Raw genomic sequence first — 16,163 nt, 5'->3', positions numbered from 1 at the left:
TGATACATGCATCATTTGGATGCATTGACAAAAAAGTAATGACACAGCTGTATCCATGTTGCATGTGAAACACTATCCATACCATGGATTTTTTAATTTATTCATTTACTTTTTTCATGTTAATGTAGCAACCCTGCACTTAATGAACTAATACACTGAATGAACGAATGCTCAGATACTCTACATTTGTTTTGTTTATGGTGACACTGAATCACATTGCAACAAAACATATCATATCAAATCGTGTCACATCACAAAGAAGTGAATTCCTAGATGTATTCCAATATATTTAATAATTGCTTAGGTATTGATATTTTTTCTTTTATCATTGCTAATCCTGAAGGTCACGCCCCTATAGCGTACAGTGAGTTCCACCTCACAACTGATGGATTGCCAGCACTTTCATTGGATAAATGAAAGGAGGCATTTTGCCTCCTGCTCATGAGCTCATTTTAATAGCGCTGCTGTGTGCTCATATCAGGTGTACTGCATCTATCTAAGACTGTGCCAGACCCACACATGCACTAATCTCCACCCACGTTGGTGGCACAAACAACATGATATTTACAGAATGCTCTTGACATGAAGGGAAAAAAGACCAAAAGCAGCAGGAAGAGGAAGAGAAAAGCCATGATCTCATTGACAAAGATTCAGAAAACTATTTGTGTGAGACAGAAGAAAAAACTCTGAAAACAATGCTGCAGGCACCATAAACCTGTTAGTCCAGAATGTAGAGGAGATCGTATCGCAGGAGGTACAACACAATGCACTGGTCTCGAACTGTAAAAACTGCCCTGGTTTCACTCACTGAAAAACAACACATGCACGCACATGCATGCACACACGCACACACACACACACACATACACACATACACACTCACACATACCCTCACACATATCCTCACACTTACCCTCACACACACAGACACATGCACACACGCACAGACACAAACACACACAACTGAGGGACCTAAGGCTGTTGGAATGCATCGCCCGCTGCTACCACTATGCTAGTGATTTCCAGGTAGCAGGAATTTGGCCATGCCATGCTGCTGAATGAGAGCGAAATGAAGGCACAGTAGTGGCAGTCTGCGTCGGCCACCACACTCCCTGCCCGAATGGGGAACACGTGGGACGCCTATCAAGCGCCATCTGCATACAGTGACATTCTGAAGCCCGCGTCTCGCCAAACATGAAAGTTTGAGAGCCAGACGCACAACCACAGAATCACACAGTGCCTGGGGGGGAGGGTCACTGAGACCAGCACCTGCAGCTGATATCTCTCTGAAAGCTTAGGGTGTCTAATAAATAAATACATTCAGCAAACAGCCCAAACACGTTCGTTAATCAACACTTTCAAAGTCGGTATGGTGACCCCTGCCATCTCCTGCTCGACAGCTGGGGGTAATGCTTAGAAGCTAGACTGAAGTAGGGCTTGCAAGTTTTTCGAACATACTACAATTAGGCTCTCCCGAGTGGCTCAGTCGTTCAATATTGCTTTCAGCGCGTATTGAGCTCTACAGACCGGGTCCCGTACCAGCCTTGTCATGAGCCAGTGATGACTGTGAGCCAATAGAGGCGGAAAAAATCCTTTCTGCCAGGAATGGCAGCAGATTTGTCACCTGCTTTGTTCGAATGACGCCAGCGATGCCACGGCTATTCTCCAATAGGAGCCCAGCTCACCACGGCACATTGACAGACTGGCAGTGTGAAAAAAGGCCAATGGCTGCATGCAAGTTTATCAGATGATTACACTTGTCTCGCTTCAGCACTCAGACAGGTGTACAGTGGTTGTCATGGTATAGACAACTGCCAATATCTAACTGGTGAATCCAAATTACGGCTGCAGTTGTAAAGATAAGGGGGAAATAAAGCATAAAAAGCACATTCTGTAGTTGGTGTGGATTTGTGGAAAACATTCTGTGCTCCACAATACCTGACGCTGCAGAGACACCTTGTACACACACGCACAGGTGTGTGTCTGTGCGTATTTGTGTATGCAAGTGTGAGAGCATGACAGTAAGTTTTATATATGTTTGTTTATAAACACAGTCGTGCGAATATGGGAGAGTGAATATGTGTGCATGTAGCTGTAGCTAGTAGGGACATGTGTGTTTGTGTGTGTGTCAGCAGTAATGTGTAGAGAATGTCAGCGATGCGAAGGGGAGAGCAGGTCGTGCAGGTTAGGCTGGCTGCCCAACGTGCCGCGAGTTCCCTGCAGGAAGTGCGTCCGTCCAGCCGAGAGTACGGGCCTGCAATTAGCATCTCAGCGCATTATAGGAAGTGGATCACCGCCAAACAATGAGAACAGGTGAAGGAAACACTTTTAACGCCGTTCAGTGAGCTATCAGCCCATGACAGTCTGACTGAGCTGGGCCCACCTTGTGGACAGAGTTTCCCGTTAAGCTCACCCCAGAGAGCGCTGCCGCTGGTGACAGAAGCCGAACAAGGCACCCGCTCACACCTTTCCCACACGCGTGCGGTGAACTCTCAGAGTGGAAAACCGTGGGCAGACAGGAGAGCATCATTAGACAAGAACAAAGCCCAGTGTCACCTGCCTCTCTCACGCTCTATCGTAAATCTTCACTGTGAGCAAAAAAAAAAAAAAAAACCTGCTTTGTTTATGCTACTGATCTGTGACACCCAGATGTTGTCTGCAAGCTCTGTAGACCAAACTGCTGAAGCGTGCAGTAAAAAAGTGTCAACCAAAAAAAAAAGAAAAAAGTACATAGTTTACCAACGGACATGATGGTCACAGCGTGCCGTATTTAAAAGCAGGAAGTGTGCCTCACTGGGAGCTAGTCGGCAGTGAAGGACTCTGGGACGATTCGGGGAGCATTATGTACTCATACCCTCTCATCCACAGATAGCCTCACGCTAAATGCCATGAGAGCCGGGAGCGGACCATTTCAAAGCCATGACTTCTGGAGATCTCACTAGCTGAAACCATACAGCCCACTAATACGGTCTTCAAATATAATGCAAAGATATCACATTCAACCATGCAATATTCATTTCGCCAACATTACTGTGACATACCTGAAGTTCTTTTCTATGCTTCAGCCCAGCCCAGCTGTATAAATGGATAACATTGTAAAGAACTGTATGTAAGTTGCTTTGGATAAAAGCATCTACCAAATGAATAAATGTAAATGTTAGGACTGGTATTTGGAAAGGAGGCATGGATATAGGAATTTGTTGTAGACATACACACACGTTCACTATACATTTTGCTCATTGGAAACTATCTGTATTGTGCATGTGGTGCTACATTCCGTGCTCTCGATAACATATCATCACACCATCTTCAGTCACACAGTCTCCGCCATAGCAGTCTAGAGTCTATAGTCCACCGCCCTGCTTGGGAAACATACCCACAGTGTCTGTCCACGGGCCTCAAAGAGGAGCTGCCAACACCGGCAGCCAAAGACTATGCGGGACGCAGCTGTTATGTCCCCTGCACTCTTTACAGCAGCCCCGCTCAGCCAGCGGCAGAGACGCAGTGTGGAGACAATGCCACGCACCAAGGCTGTGAGGGGAAACTGCCAGGTGGAAACTGGTGCCCACAGTGGGAGAGTGGGCGGACAGCAGAGCGGCAGACTCATGTGGTTCACATGGCCCATAGAGATGTGACTGCAGTTATGACTCAGCATCTCTGCTCCCAGCTATTCTGGGAGTTAACATTAATGTGGCGGCCGCGCGAGTTCAGCCCTGTGATGATCACATGGGAACATCGAGCAGAGATGTTCAGCCTCAAAGAAGAGCCATTTACATTCCTGGAACTAGCTCAGGTAGAAACTTCATATATTTATATTTGCGCTTATATCATACCCTCAATTGGATGTAACTCAGCTTGGTGCGCAGGGGGCACATGGTGAGACTATCACTATCTCACAGATCAGAATTTTCCACCTCGAGACCGAGCCATTAAAGTGTTAAAATTCAGCTTGAGGCGTGGTGTGAATGGAACAGAAAAACAGAAGCATGCGCATGAGTGATCCCCTGACACCTGACAACAGTGCATTTTGCAGACTGCATGGAAAGAATAGAACAGGGAAAAGTCCAGAAAAAGAATGAACAGTCCTGAAGCATAGAAAAGAACTTCAGGTATCACCAGCAAACAGGTTCAGGAAAAAAAAATCAGATCACATGAAACTCTCTCCTTTACTACAGAAATATATCTTTACCACATACAGTAAAGCAAAAAAAATCATCTTAATAAATATTTTACCGTGGATTCCAGTAATTATTAACTAGTTATGTTTAGTTATTTACATGACAATTATTGTGCTAAGTGTTTACTCAAGCTGCAACAGTGAACACTGACTTTACACTGGAGTCATAGCCAATATTTTCATTACAATAACTGGTCATTCCATTCCAAGCGGGGCTGGTTACCCAGTTCTCCCAGCTGGAAATTTATGGACATACCAAGTTCACCAATCTGCAATTTTATGTAATTTCCACTTTTATATTGTGACCTGGCAAGAATCAATAAAAAAAACAAGAACAAAAACATTTGTATACCTGGCATTGATTTTTGATAAATGGTTGATGATTATATTCATTCAATGCATTGCAGATGGTCTCTTTGATGAGGTTTAAAAGCTACATAGTCCTCTCCAAAAAGACATTTCCTCAATTTTGTAGTTATTTATCCACAAAAAAGTTCATGTTCATCAGCTTCCAGTGTATGGGAACTCAGGCATCTACATGGTTTACCTCAGATCAGTATTTAATTTCTGGTTGATTTTTTTCCAGGTCACATCCTGAAGTGGACATTAAATTATTTCTGATGATACAATGGCTTAAAATATCATTTTTACTAAATACTATCGCCTCCCCCATCTCATCTAACATCCAGGTCTCAGGCAAGTTCAGGAAATGATCTAAAAAAATTCATTATTGATGAAAAACAGTCAAAAATATGATATGATAATTACTATATGTAAACCATTTTAACACTATCAGTACTTTTTGTGTGTGTGTCAACACATGTGTAATTACAAAATGATGTTGTGTAAAAGAAAATATTTTATGATGCATAGATTTTATATAAGGAAAAAGGAGAGATGGAAAAAAGAAAAAAGAGAATACAAGACAATCAATGTAAATAAATATCAAGATACACTAGTGTAAAGAATTATCTCAAGAACTTCAAAATAACATATGTTTTAGATATTAATTAATTGCTTTCAACATGTGCATAATAAATAGTAGTCTTGGTCTCTCCTCATTTAAAAGTTTCATTGATGAAGTTGACAGTGCATCCAGATATCCAGATAAATATGGTATATTCATATATATGTCAATACAAAAATACTTATGCACATAAAATAAACTTATGTACATACAAATACAAGCTGTAGCTATTATAATACTATAATTTTAAACTCATCATGCCCAAAAACTCCAAGTTGAATTTCTTTAAATGTAAGGCAGACAGGCTACCAACCTCTAACACTTGCTCGGAATGGCCCTAATACTAACACTACTACTGATACAACTACTGCTAGCTAATACTAAGCTACTGCTACTACTCTTACTACAACTACAACAACTACTTCTACAACTACTCCTACTCCTACTACTACTACTACTACTAATAATAATAATAATAATAATACCCATTACTATTATATTTTCATGTCAGTAATAATTATATTAATAGAGTTAACATAGTTATTTTATAATTATTTGATGTCTGCAAACAGCAGTATCACACCATTTGCCTACTATGTGTGAAAGGGTACAAACCCAGTGGGGGAATTCTAGCTTTGGGCAGAGGTGTGAGAACAATGATAGTGAGCTGTTCTTCAGCAGCAATTTGCTGGCGTGACAGTTTGTAAGTAAGTGAGTAAAAGCAACATGACTCAAAAACCAATATCAAGTAAGTATCAGCTGAAATTGAGGTGGGATGTCAAAGTGCTGCTCTTTTGGGGGAGGCTTTCAGTGCCACAGAGAAATGCCACTGAAGAAAGAAGACACATTCTGGTAAAGATTTCTATGTGACATGCGAGGAAGCCACTTCCACCTGTTCTACTCACTAATCCCCTAATCCAACCCTTTTGAAAAGAAACGCCACTAGCATTCACTTACACTGAAAAAATAATCTGAAACCTAATAAAAAAACATCTGTTTCCTGATACAAATGGTGGTTAACGCCACTGTAACTCCATGGTGCGCACGCTAAGTTGAAGCAGAAATAGATGAAATAGTTGTGCTCTGTGCTCAGCACTTATCCAAGCTGATCACTGAATGAAACTGGAATAGACCTGAACGGGAAAGTGGGTGCAGCCGAGGAAACGGATTATCTTGGGGGGAGAACCAGCTTCAATTTATGGGTTCAGCTCAAGATAGGAGTGGCAGGGCAGAGCAGGAGGCAACAGGACAGAGAAACATAAGAGTCAGGAAGGGACCAGAGGGGAAGACAGTGGAGGGAGAGAGAAAAGTAGAAAAGAAAAGGGGGAAATTTGGAGTGAAAGCCCCTCAGGGATTACCAAGATGGTAGATACACTTTAATAACAGCTAAAACTGCATGCTGAGACTTGTGTGCTCTGTTCAACATATTATGCCACAACAGCGAGCGCTTTGCTTGTAACAGTAGAAATGTAGTTCCTACAGTTACACACTGTAAGATCTGTTGAACCTGACTGAAAAAAGGTCAGCTGCACCGGTTTGTAAAAAGTCCCATTTCATCACTGCCCTTTTTGGTGTGTGGTAACCTTTTAACACTGGGTCCTGTGGGAGGATAGTCAGTCCCTTCTTTTGTACAGGTATGCTTTATCTAACAACCCCACAAGCCTAACAAAGCAGATGGAATCAAGGGGAGTTTGCATGACTGCATGCTCAAAGCATGTTCTTGCCCAGATAACTAAGGTGACAGCGAGGGCCGGAGGCCACACACAGGTGGCACACGCTGACGAATCACCCGGCACACCGAGCACGACCACAAAGTTAATGCAGCCGTGACACACAACAGCACACACACTAGAGAAAGAATTAAAGAATGTTGTTGAAAGATAAACTCTCAAACAAGAGGTTTAACTGGTAGCCTGGCAGTTACATTCCCACTGTATAGTTCTGAATTCTCCTCACTGAAGGATGGGAGAGCATGGAAGGTATCTACAGCAATGTATGTCTAGACAGCTGTCTGTCCACAGCACAAACCCAAAGGATTCTGCATGGCTGCAACTCTTGTTTGCCAGTATGTGAGGGGAAAAAAGGTGCTACAACCAGGTACAACCTTAGCTACTCACAAACTTCCTAACTAATATGATCCAGGCAGGAACACCTTTAACATGAACTCCTGATGATGATGAAGCTACCCTACATTATCTGTCCCCAACTGAAGATGCCACTCATTCCTGTCATGGCTAAGGTTCCAGACAGACGGGTGTGGCAGCTTCCCCTGGCGCAGACATCATAGGCCACAATACTGCAATTCCCACAATACCTGTGGATATCTTCTTTAGCTGCATGTGCCCAGGATGACTTGAAGTGATTGTGGGAGCTTTTCCCATTACAGGAGATTGTTTCAACACTCCTAATTACAAACAGCAGCAAGCAGGAGGACAGCAGTCTTAATGAACACAAAACAGTCTGAGCAGTAACAGGTGAATCTTATGATCGTCATTTCCAAATGTTGGGCTTCAGACAGATGTTGAAGCACACATACTGCATACATCTCTTTGCAAAGCCATAGTAGCCAAAAACAAAATAAATAAAATAACTTAAAGGTTAATAATGCTACCCACACCATTCCATACCGTTATTCATCTGATCACTGTGTCTCTGACTGTGGTATTGGCCTGCATGCTTCACCTTTGGAGATGCAGAGCTGTAAGAGCAACCCCCAAAAGACTGCACAGGGAGGCAAGGCTGCTAACAAACAGCCATGCGTTGTGGCCGCATGGCTGTCACAGGCTGCAGACTTTAACACCTCACAACGTGACTCCTGAAATACTCCTGGGCGGGGGCGTCAGAACTAGCGTGTTAGCAGGTCAGAAGACGGAGGCGCCTGCGGTTACAGAGCGCAGCCGGCGCTCTGTTTTCTCCGGCTTGGACAGGCTGTAGCAGAGCACACCGCAACCAGCAACGCTGTACGCAGCCGCAACAGGCGAGGAACGGAGAGCAACGGCAGCGAGGGCTGAATAACACCCTTGCAGCGAAATGTACAAACAAACAGAACGAGGGCATGTCAACGCGAAGGGCTAAGAACACAGAGATACTGTGGCACAGTTTCAGCTGATAAAGTGTACGGTGCTGGGATTCTTGATGGGGGAGGTGGGGCCTCCTGGCCTAAATTCAGCACAGCAATATCTGTCACACTTCAGCTACAGTCGTGATAATTTAAGGAAATCAGTAGCGTTCCCTGATAACCACTACCTTTCCTTATCGAGCTACGCAAAATGCATATGACTTGTGGTTAAGGAGTTTGCAAAGCCGTTTTGTGAAGTCTGGGAGAGCTGGCCACAAATACCTCACCAGTTTCACACCAGCTGAACTTCCTAGACCCCATAATTGAGCTTGTGTTGCGGTAATAGGTGGATGGACATTCATTTTAATTGCGGTGTTAAGGATTTACAAAGAACAATGACACATTGCAGCAACTGTACCTTTTACTCCACTCAAAGTCCACATGTAGTTTTAAATCATAAATAAACCGTAATGATGGCCTATGATCATATATTAAATCATAATAAATGTACCTTCCCCAAGCACAACCCAGCCAGACTCAGTAATGTCAAATAATTACACCTGTCTCCCTTACGGTCCTCGACACTTCCAAGCCAAACACTTACCCATCCCTCGAAGGTTTCCTCCGTGTTGGAAGTTTTGATCAGGTCCTCAAAGTGAATAATACAGTTGGCGACAAAGTCGTCGTATCCAATAGGAGCGTCGTGAAACACTGCAAGTTCAATTTTCTTGCCATCGTTGACATTGAGGCAAAACTCTTCGTTGTAAGTTGGCATGTTGGTCTTCTGCTTGGTGTGTGTCTGGCCAATTTTGAACTCGTCCACTTTGACCACAAGATAAGGATCCAGGGTGGAAGACGTTTTGTTGAACATAACGGAGTGCCGAAGTGAGGTGGTTGTTGGTTTGAGGTCCACTGCCTCCCCAATCCGGAGCTTCAGGTACCCGTTGAATTTCATATTCGTTTCTTATTAAGTAATCCTGCTAATGAGTGATCACAAATTAAAGATAATTGAACATTATCTTTAATATTTTAATATATCACTCTGTTCGATCGTTTAATCAGTTTTAAGATAGCTGTGTCAAAAATCGCACAGGAAAAAGTTACCAATATTAATCTGTCCGATGCGTTTTCTTGTTGGAGTTGTATTCCAATGTCACGGCGCAAGTAATTCCTTTCACAATGCCTGTAGCAGGTGCAGGTTGTGCAAATATGCGACTTAACCACTTGAGCTTCCCACACGCTCCTAGAGTCCAGCGCGTGTAATCTTGCCTGTCCTCTAAGCAACGCAGTAAGACCAGTGTACCCACTGTGAGCCGAGACCAACAAATGAGGAAGAGCAGCGCAAGTTCCGCAAGTGGGAAGTGAGTTTCGGTGTTATTAGCAAGCGTGCACACATACGAAACTAATACATGTAGCGTTACACTAACCCCAAATTAACGCTGTCTTTCTGTTCAGGTCTGGCATGGCTTTCAGGGTTGTAGCACAATCCGGATTCTTCCAAACAGCATCTGCTTTGCACTTTCAGTCCGCCTATATATGTATGTGAAAAGAAGAACGCAAAATATCTTTCAAGTCTATCTTGGAAATTGTAGTTTCCTCAGCCCCGACGATTGTTCGCAAACTTTGACGTGAGGTTTCCTCAGGACTGCGATTACCGAAGTGCACCGCGGTGTTTGGGTTACACGCCTGCGATACAGGTAAAGGTAAACAGAAAGTAAAAGGCAAGGACATCCTTCTTGAGACATCGCAACTGGACACGTTTATGAAACAGACCGAATACTTTGCGAACAGGACATTTAACTTTAATTTGGCAGCGATGATGACCAAATCGAAATGGAGCTGGTTTCGAATACTGGTGAATTTCTTAAATATATTGACAGCAGATATACAGAAGATACTCTGGATGCTCATCTAGTCAAAAAAATCGGTGGTTCTTTTAAAGTTTAATTAGACATTTGACTGGCCGAAAAGTCACCCGCACGCAAGTCTCCGATCTGCCTGTACAACACTGCCTCACCTGTGCTGCCAAAGTATTGGCTGGAAGCGCAACAGTGCACTCTGCTGTTGTGAGGAGAGAAGAGACTGCAGTACAGGTATCGACTGGAAGCGCCCCTGGTAGATGAGTTATTCGTGCCACGCTGTCGTAAAGTTTGCAGAGGCAACCAAGATAGTGCACTCATTCAAATACGTGCGTGTATGCGCACACGTAGCGTGCGGAAAGTGACTGACAAGTAAATGCATACATCAGTATTTACAATAAAAGCAGTCTTAACTGGTCTTGTCTATGGCACAGCCTGTGGATTTTCACTTTGCTGTGACTCCTATGAACATATAATTATGAACCATATATTTTTTAATATAATAGTTTGACTCCAATCTTATCACTATAGTAACACACCTGTTCTGACTGTCTAGTCTCTCCCTAGAAAGCCATGTCCATACCTCAGCACTCCCATGAAAGAAGAGTGGAACTGTGGCAGGAAACTAAAGAAGCCACTGGCTGGAGACTAGAGTGGTCACAAGAATATAGCCTCCAGGGGCAGTGATTTCAGGATTTGATAATGAATGCAGGGAAAAGAGAGGCCTGAAGGTACTGAGCAGACACTGTGAGGCAAGAGAGGGGAATGTGAGTTGAGAATTGCGACTGACTGTTAGAAATGATTCAGAGCTTGAAGAACCAGCTTAGCCTAGCAGTGCTAAACCTCAGCCACAGCTGGTTTCATTTTTTTCCCGTACTGTTATTCTTTATTTTCCATGCAAAGGAAGTGTACCAGGCTGTCTCAGGAGCAGAGAACTTATTCATTGCTTTCTTGGTTTCTACTTGCAAAGCATCTGTATGCTACATTGACTAATTTTAAAATAAATGGACCAGATAGTCAGTTTGATGCACATGAAATTTAAAATTCTGTTTCTGCCATTGTTGAAGCGACAAGTTTTCCGATTTCTGGCTTGATATGAACATTCCTGAATGGTTGTGGTCTAAAACAGTCACCTCCCCTGGAAACTGCATGCTATGTTGTGTTAATTGTTAAAATGTTAAATATTCAAGGGCCATTTTTCACACATATCAATAACAAACCATAGTTTATCAATTGCATCAGAAACTGAATTGTTCATTGTTTGCCTGTTGTCAATGTAACTGTCCAATGTGTACATTTGCAGCCAGCCATTGGTTAACGGGTGACACCTGCCTAATTAAATATGAGTTAAACATAGGTGTGTGGTTGTTGCTGGAAATACATTTTGTGAGCAGCTTGCGGCCATGACTGGGTTTCTTAGCTTTGTATATACACATGTGATGCATGTTGGCCAGCTTCCTCTTGAACAGAACATCCATAGCATAGTCAGCATTGGAACCTCATATTACCAACTGCCTAGATAGGGGATAAAAAAAGGAACCAAATGTCTTGTCAGAGTTGAGTGCCTTTGCTATATTCCTCCTTCCAGGATGTGAGAGATAAATACATGAATTTATCCATTTATGTAATGGAAAAATTATTTCGGATGATTTCAACTGAAATGCACAATAATCTGTACAATACTCCCTATTGGATCCAAGGACAGGATGTTTCTGGTAGGTTTATCCTGATTTCAGCTCCAGCTAACACACATCATCACTCCTATTCCAAGAGTTCTCGGCTCTAAACTACAACAGCCAGGTTGTTTGCCTATTGTTTATTTGACACTTGATGAATCAAACACACGTAAGGAATTAAGAGTTTAACTGGTTGAAAGCAACTTGTTGCTTTATTCTGTTAACGCATACGTGACTATCGACAGATTTTTTTCTAACTGTGAAATTATAACCTGAAGTAAAAACTGCAATGAAAGGATTTAGGGATCTTGGAGAACTCTCACCAGGAACAGACCAGAACCAGGGAATACATAGGGCAGGTAACGGTAATCGTCAGCCAGCTTGGTTCTGTGTGCATTCTTTGTGAATTCTCCCTGGCTCACAAGACACCTCTCTTTTACTGCCCCTATGGCTGTTATCCCAAAACCAGCAGGGACTCACTTGCTCTCTTTCATCTGTAAGAGAGGGGTCATGTGGGATTCCTTCAGGTTGAGGGAATGGGGGGGGGGGGGGGGGGGGGGATTCGGAGAGATGCGGGAGCCTACTGTGGGACACAGAGGCTGCCGGAGCTGTGGACGTGATTTATGCTAAGTGCTCCTATCACCTTTCAAACAGAGCATGGAGTGGAGTTTTCTCAAGAAGGATGGTCTCAGAGGCCTAGTAAATGACAGAAAATGTACAAATGGGGCAGCCCTGAAGGGCCCTTTGACTGCCCTGCTTCTGTAAACCGTCACCTCCTCTCCCCAGCCATCCTTCTCCCGTCACGTCTCTCTCTTTCCGCCTGTGACCGTTCCCTTTCACATTCTCTCTCTCTCCCTCTGTCATCCCTCCCTCCACCCACCCCAGTGAGCATGGAGCAGCACAGTCAATCTGTAATGTGTCAGGATCAAAGGATTTCAGTTATTGGTGTTAGCCCTGACCTCTCACCCCCTTCCCCAAACTTCGGCACCCCATCTCTTTCCCAGCTGCCTGGGTTCCTGATCTATAATCCTGGAAAGAGGGGTGTAACTTCCAAAGCTCTTAACACAGCCCTAACTTGTCCCGGATTGTGCCTGTCTTATGTAAAAATGGCCATTGTTTCCTCCATAAAACTGCTCTGTCTTCTCTCACACATCACATACTGCTCTTATGCAGGTCAGTCAGTGATTGCTCATATTGCCTCTGTTGAGGGAGTCTGTGAACATTATATATATATTTTTTTAAATTATTTTTGGTTATTTATATTTTGTATGTTACCCCATTTTTTCACTCAAGGTTTAGTAGTTGTTGGTTATACATTTCAGCTCATCACCACCACACCATGACGACCACTGAACCCACTTGAGAGTGGACATTTCAATCCTCCAGTACACACACACACACACACACACACACCTACCACAACTATTTTCCACACTATGAGTCCAACAATGCACAAGGGGGCAAACAACATCAGAGGATAACCGTGTCCTTCTGATGCCATCATAGGCACCCAAGCAAGTCGTAGGGTAATGGGAGTGGAGTGACAAAGGGATCCAAATTCTCAGTAGAAAGAAAACGTGTTCTGTCAATGCATTGTTGACAAATGACAGCCAGGCTCAGACCCATTGTTGTAGGGCTCAATCTACTGTCTGAGCTACTGGGAGCTCAGTAGGTCTGGTTCTTAACCAAGAAATGCACTGTCCTGGTCACTAAGAAATTTTAACAAGTTAACAAATTAATCCTAATTTACAATTCCTGTTTATTGTGTGCATGTAAGTGTACAGGCCTAACTCTCCTTCACTGTGCCAGTCCCAATCAATGGAAAATCAATAGTGTGATTCTACACATTGGACAGCAGAGGGCAGAATGACACTACTATTTAGCGGTGCAAAACCTATCATCACAGAGGCGTTCATTTCATCTCACTGCCACCTTCACACATACAGATACAGGCAGCAGCACATTAACATTCAGGGAGTCTTATTCACATTCATGAACTCGTGCTTGGCACAAATACAGACAAGCTTTGGTCCACTGACACAGTTGTCACTCAAACACTCCATTTGCAGAATCCATTGATGCAGTCAAACACTTTCTCACCAGGCCTCTAAGCCGTTGTGAATTTTGTCCCTCCCTCTCCTCTCAGTTTTAGCCAAACTGAATTCAAAATGCGTTATGACATGAATAACTACAATTTCTCTGTCTTGCTTTGTACTCTAACTCTCTCTCTCTCTCTCTCTCTCTCTCTCTCTCTCTCTCTCTCTCTCTCTCTCTCCTACACACCCATGTATCCACACGCACACACGCGCACACACTCTCTAAATGAAAGGCAATTTAAAGTAGTTTCAGGGAGAGTGAGGCACCACAGGTAAAGCACGGATTGCTGCTCGGTGGGCTGGCCCTGAGAGCTAGGCCGCTAACCTTTCATCGCTCTCCTCTGGGCGGCGACAGATCCGCTCCGCTCAGAGCACAGCGGTGGGTAAGGTGCGGGGTTAACCCTGCCGCGCCCCTCTGTAATTCCCCCCTTCTAATCCCCAGAGAAGTGAGCCTGGGGTCGGGGGCTGAGACGCAGCCCTGCCAATCATCCGTCTGTTTGCTTTTCTTTCTCCGACCCCCCCCACCACCCCCCCTTTACTTGTCTTGGCAGAGTTATTTTCTTTGGGATTACCCCCACCCTTTTTTAGGGAAGCAATTTAGCTGGTGCTTCGGATGGCATTTTTACGATCTTGTAAGATAATTTGTTTGGCTTCTCTGTTTTCACAACTGTCCTCCTCACTCTTATTTTTTCTCCTTTTCCCCCCTCCCTGCAGCTGTTGTCATTCCCCAATACTGAGTAATGGCCGCATACGCGCACACACTTGTGAGCTCAGATATTCCCTCAGACACACACACAGACACACACGCACGTACACAGCCTGGATGTTGCTGCAGACATGAGCGGGAGTGGTTCTAGGAAACCACCAGGAGAGACAGGACAATTGATCGGCAAAGGGGGGAGGAAAGGGGGGGGGGGGGGGTTCGACCTGGCTTTGCTGGTGACGTGACGCACAGTAGAGACAGAGAAACAGTGGTACACAGAGAGCCACATGACACTGTGTGATGGACAAGCAGATAACGTCCTCTTACTCGCATGCTTAACGTTACCCACACTTTCACTGCATCAAGAACTGCTGGGTGCAGGGGAAAAAAAGAACAGTCTCTGCAACCAAGTGTAAGAGCTGGAATGAATCCCACTGGCAACATTTCTCATGGGCACACCATGGAGGAATTATCTAAACCGAGGCACACTGGGAAATACTGCACATAAACACCTGGTTAATGGATTCAGAAAATCCCACTTGTTCAGCACACTGTGGCTGTTTGGAGGGAGTTTCATGGCCCATATTGCAACTTTAGAAGGATAACTTCTTATTCACCACAGCCTGCTTAATGGCTCTCGGGGTGTTCATGACATATTGTCATGTGCACTGTTCCCTTTTCTATTACAGGCAGATTGGGCTTCACTGACCCAGGCCAGCCCAGTCCTCTGGAATGAACATAGCCCAACCAGGTGCTACCGCTAATGAAACCCTGTGTTTGTCCCAATGCGGGGAAAGGGACGTGCGCAGGCCACTGGTCACAGCGGGTACCCCTCTGGTCTACAGTTTTGTGTGAGAGGCCACTACAACGTATCCCTCTGTTGATACCTGAATATGCACAATATTTCTTATTCACTTCTGAGTTGACATATTTAAGCCTGTGTGGACACATGGCATAATGGGAATGACATGTGCTGTGCGTGTTCTTTTTAAGCAGTCTGAAGTGAATAGTGTTGGATTTCTGCTCACTCTTCCACAGCTTACTTTAGACTGGCTGCTTAGTTAGACATAAAGTAAGCAGCAACAAGAATAAAAAAAAAACATCCTGGGCCCACCACGCACACACACACACACACGCACACACACACACACACACACACACACACACACACACACACACACACACACACACACACATATGCACACATGAACACACACATGCATGCATTCAGTCATTCACTAACACATACAAGATTATGAGTCTCTGGAGTTCTCTCCCCTCTGCAGATTTAAACAAGCGGTGCTATAAATAAAAAAAATAGAAAAAAACACATCATATAATTCACTGTCATAAAAGTTGATTTGGTGCTAAGTATCTTTTTTCACAGGTCTACATTTCATACCGGCGCTCTGTCAGAGAGGAAACACGATACCTTAATTGAAGTGCAGGTCGAGGGGGAGGGAGAGAGCACTCTTTGTGTGGGTCAGGCTCAGACCACATAACCCACCCCCCATAACAAGAGTTTAATGAAGTGAGCAGGGAGAGAGCTCTAACATAACAGCACTTGAAGGAGGTATTAAATATTCCTCCCTCCCAATGTTCCTAGCCCCCCTCTCCCCAAGGCCAC

At 44.0% G+C, this 16,163-nt stretch overlaps 1 protein-coding gene across 1 annotated transcript in view; it reads right to left on the bottom strand.

The window, feature by feature from the left end:
* prkcha (protein kinase C, eta, a) overlaps positions 1-9,725 on the bottom strand; it is a 36,595-nt gene extending 26,870 nt beyond the window's left edge. Inside the window, exon 1 of the mRNA XM_036541641.1 lies at positions 8,807-9,725. Within this exon, the coding sequence (XP_036397534.1) occupies positions 8,807-9,157 (351 nt within the window). The 5' untranslated portion in view covers positions 9,158-9,725. The remainder of the gene's footprint in view (positions 1-8,806) is intronic.
* Between the last annotated feature and the right edge of the window lie 6,438 nt (positions 9,726-16,163).

The sequence above is a fragment of the Megalops cyprinoides genome, chromosome 12, assembly GCF_013368585.1.
Source record: "Megalops cyprinoides isolate fMegCyp1 chromosome 12, fMegCyp1.pri, whole genome shotgun sequence".
Classification (NCBI taxonomy): domain Eukaryota; kingdom Metazoa; phylum Chordata; class Actinopteri; order Elopiformes; family Megalopidae; genus Megalops; species Megalops cyprinoides.
Note: the sequence above shows the minus strand (reverse complement) of the source record. Positions and strands in the feature narration are given on the sequence as shown.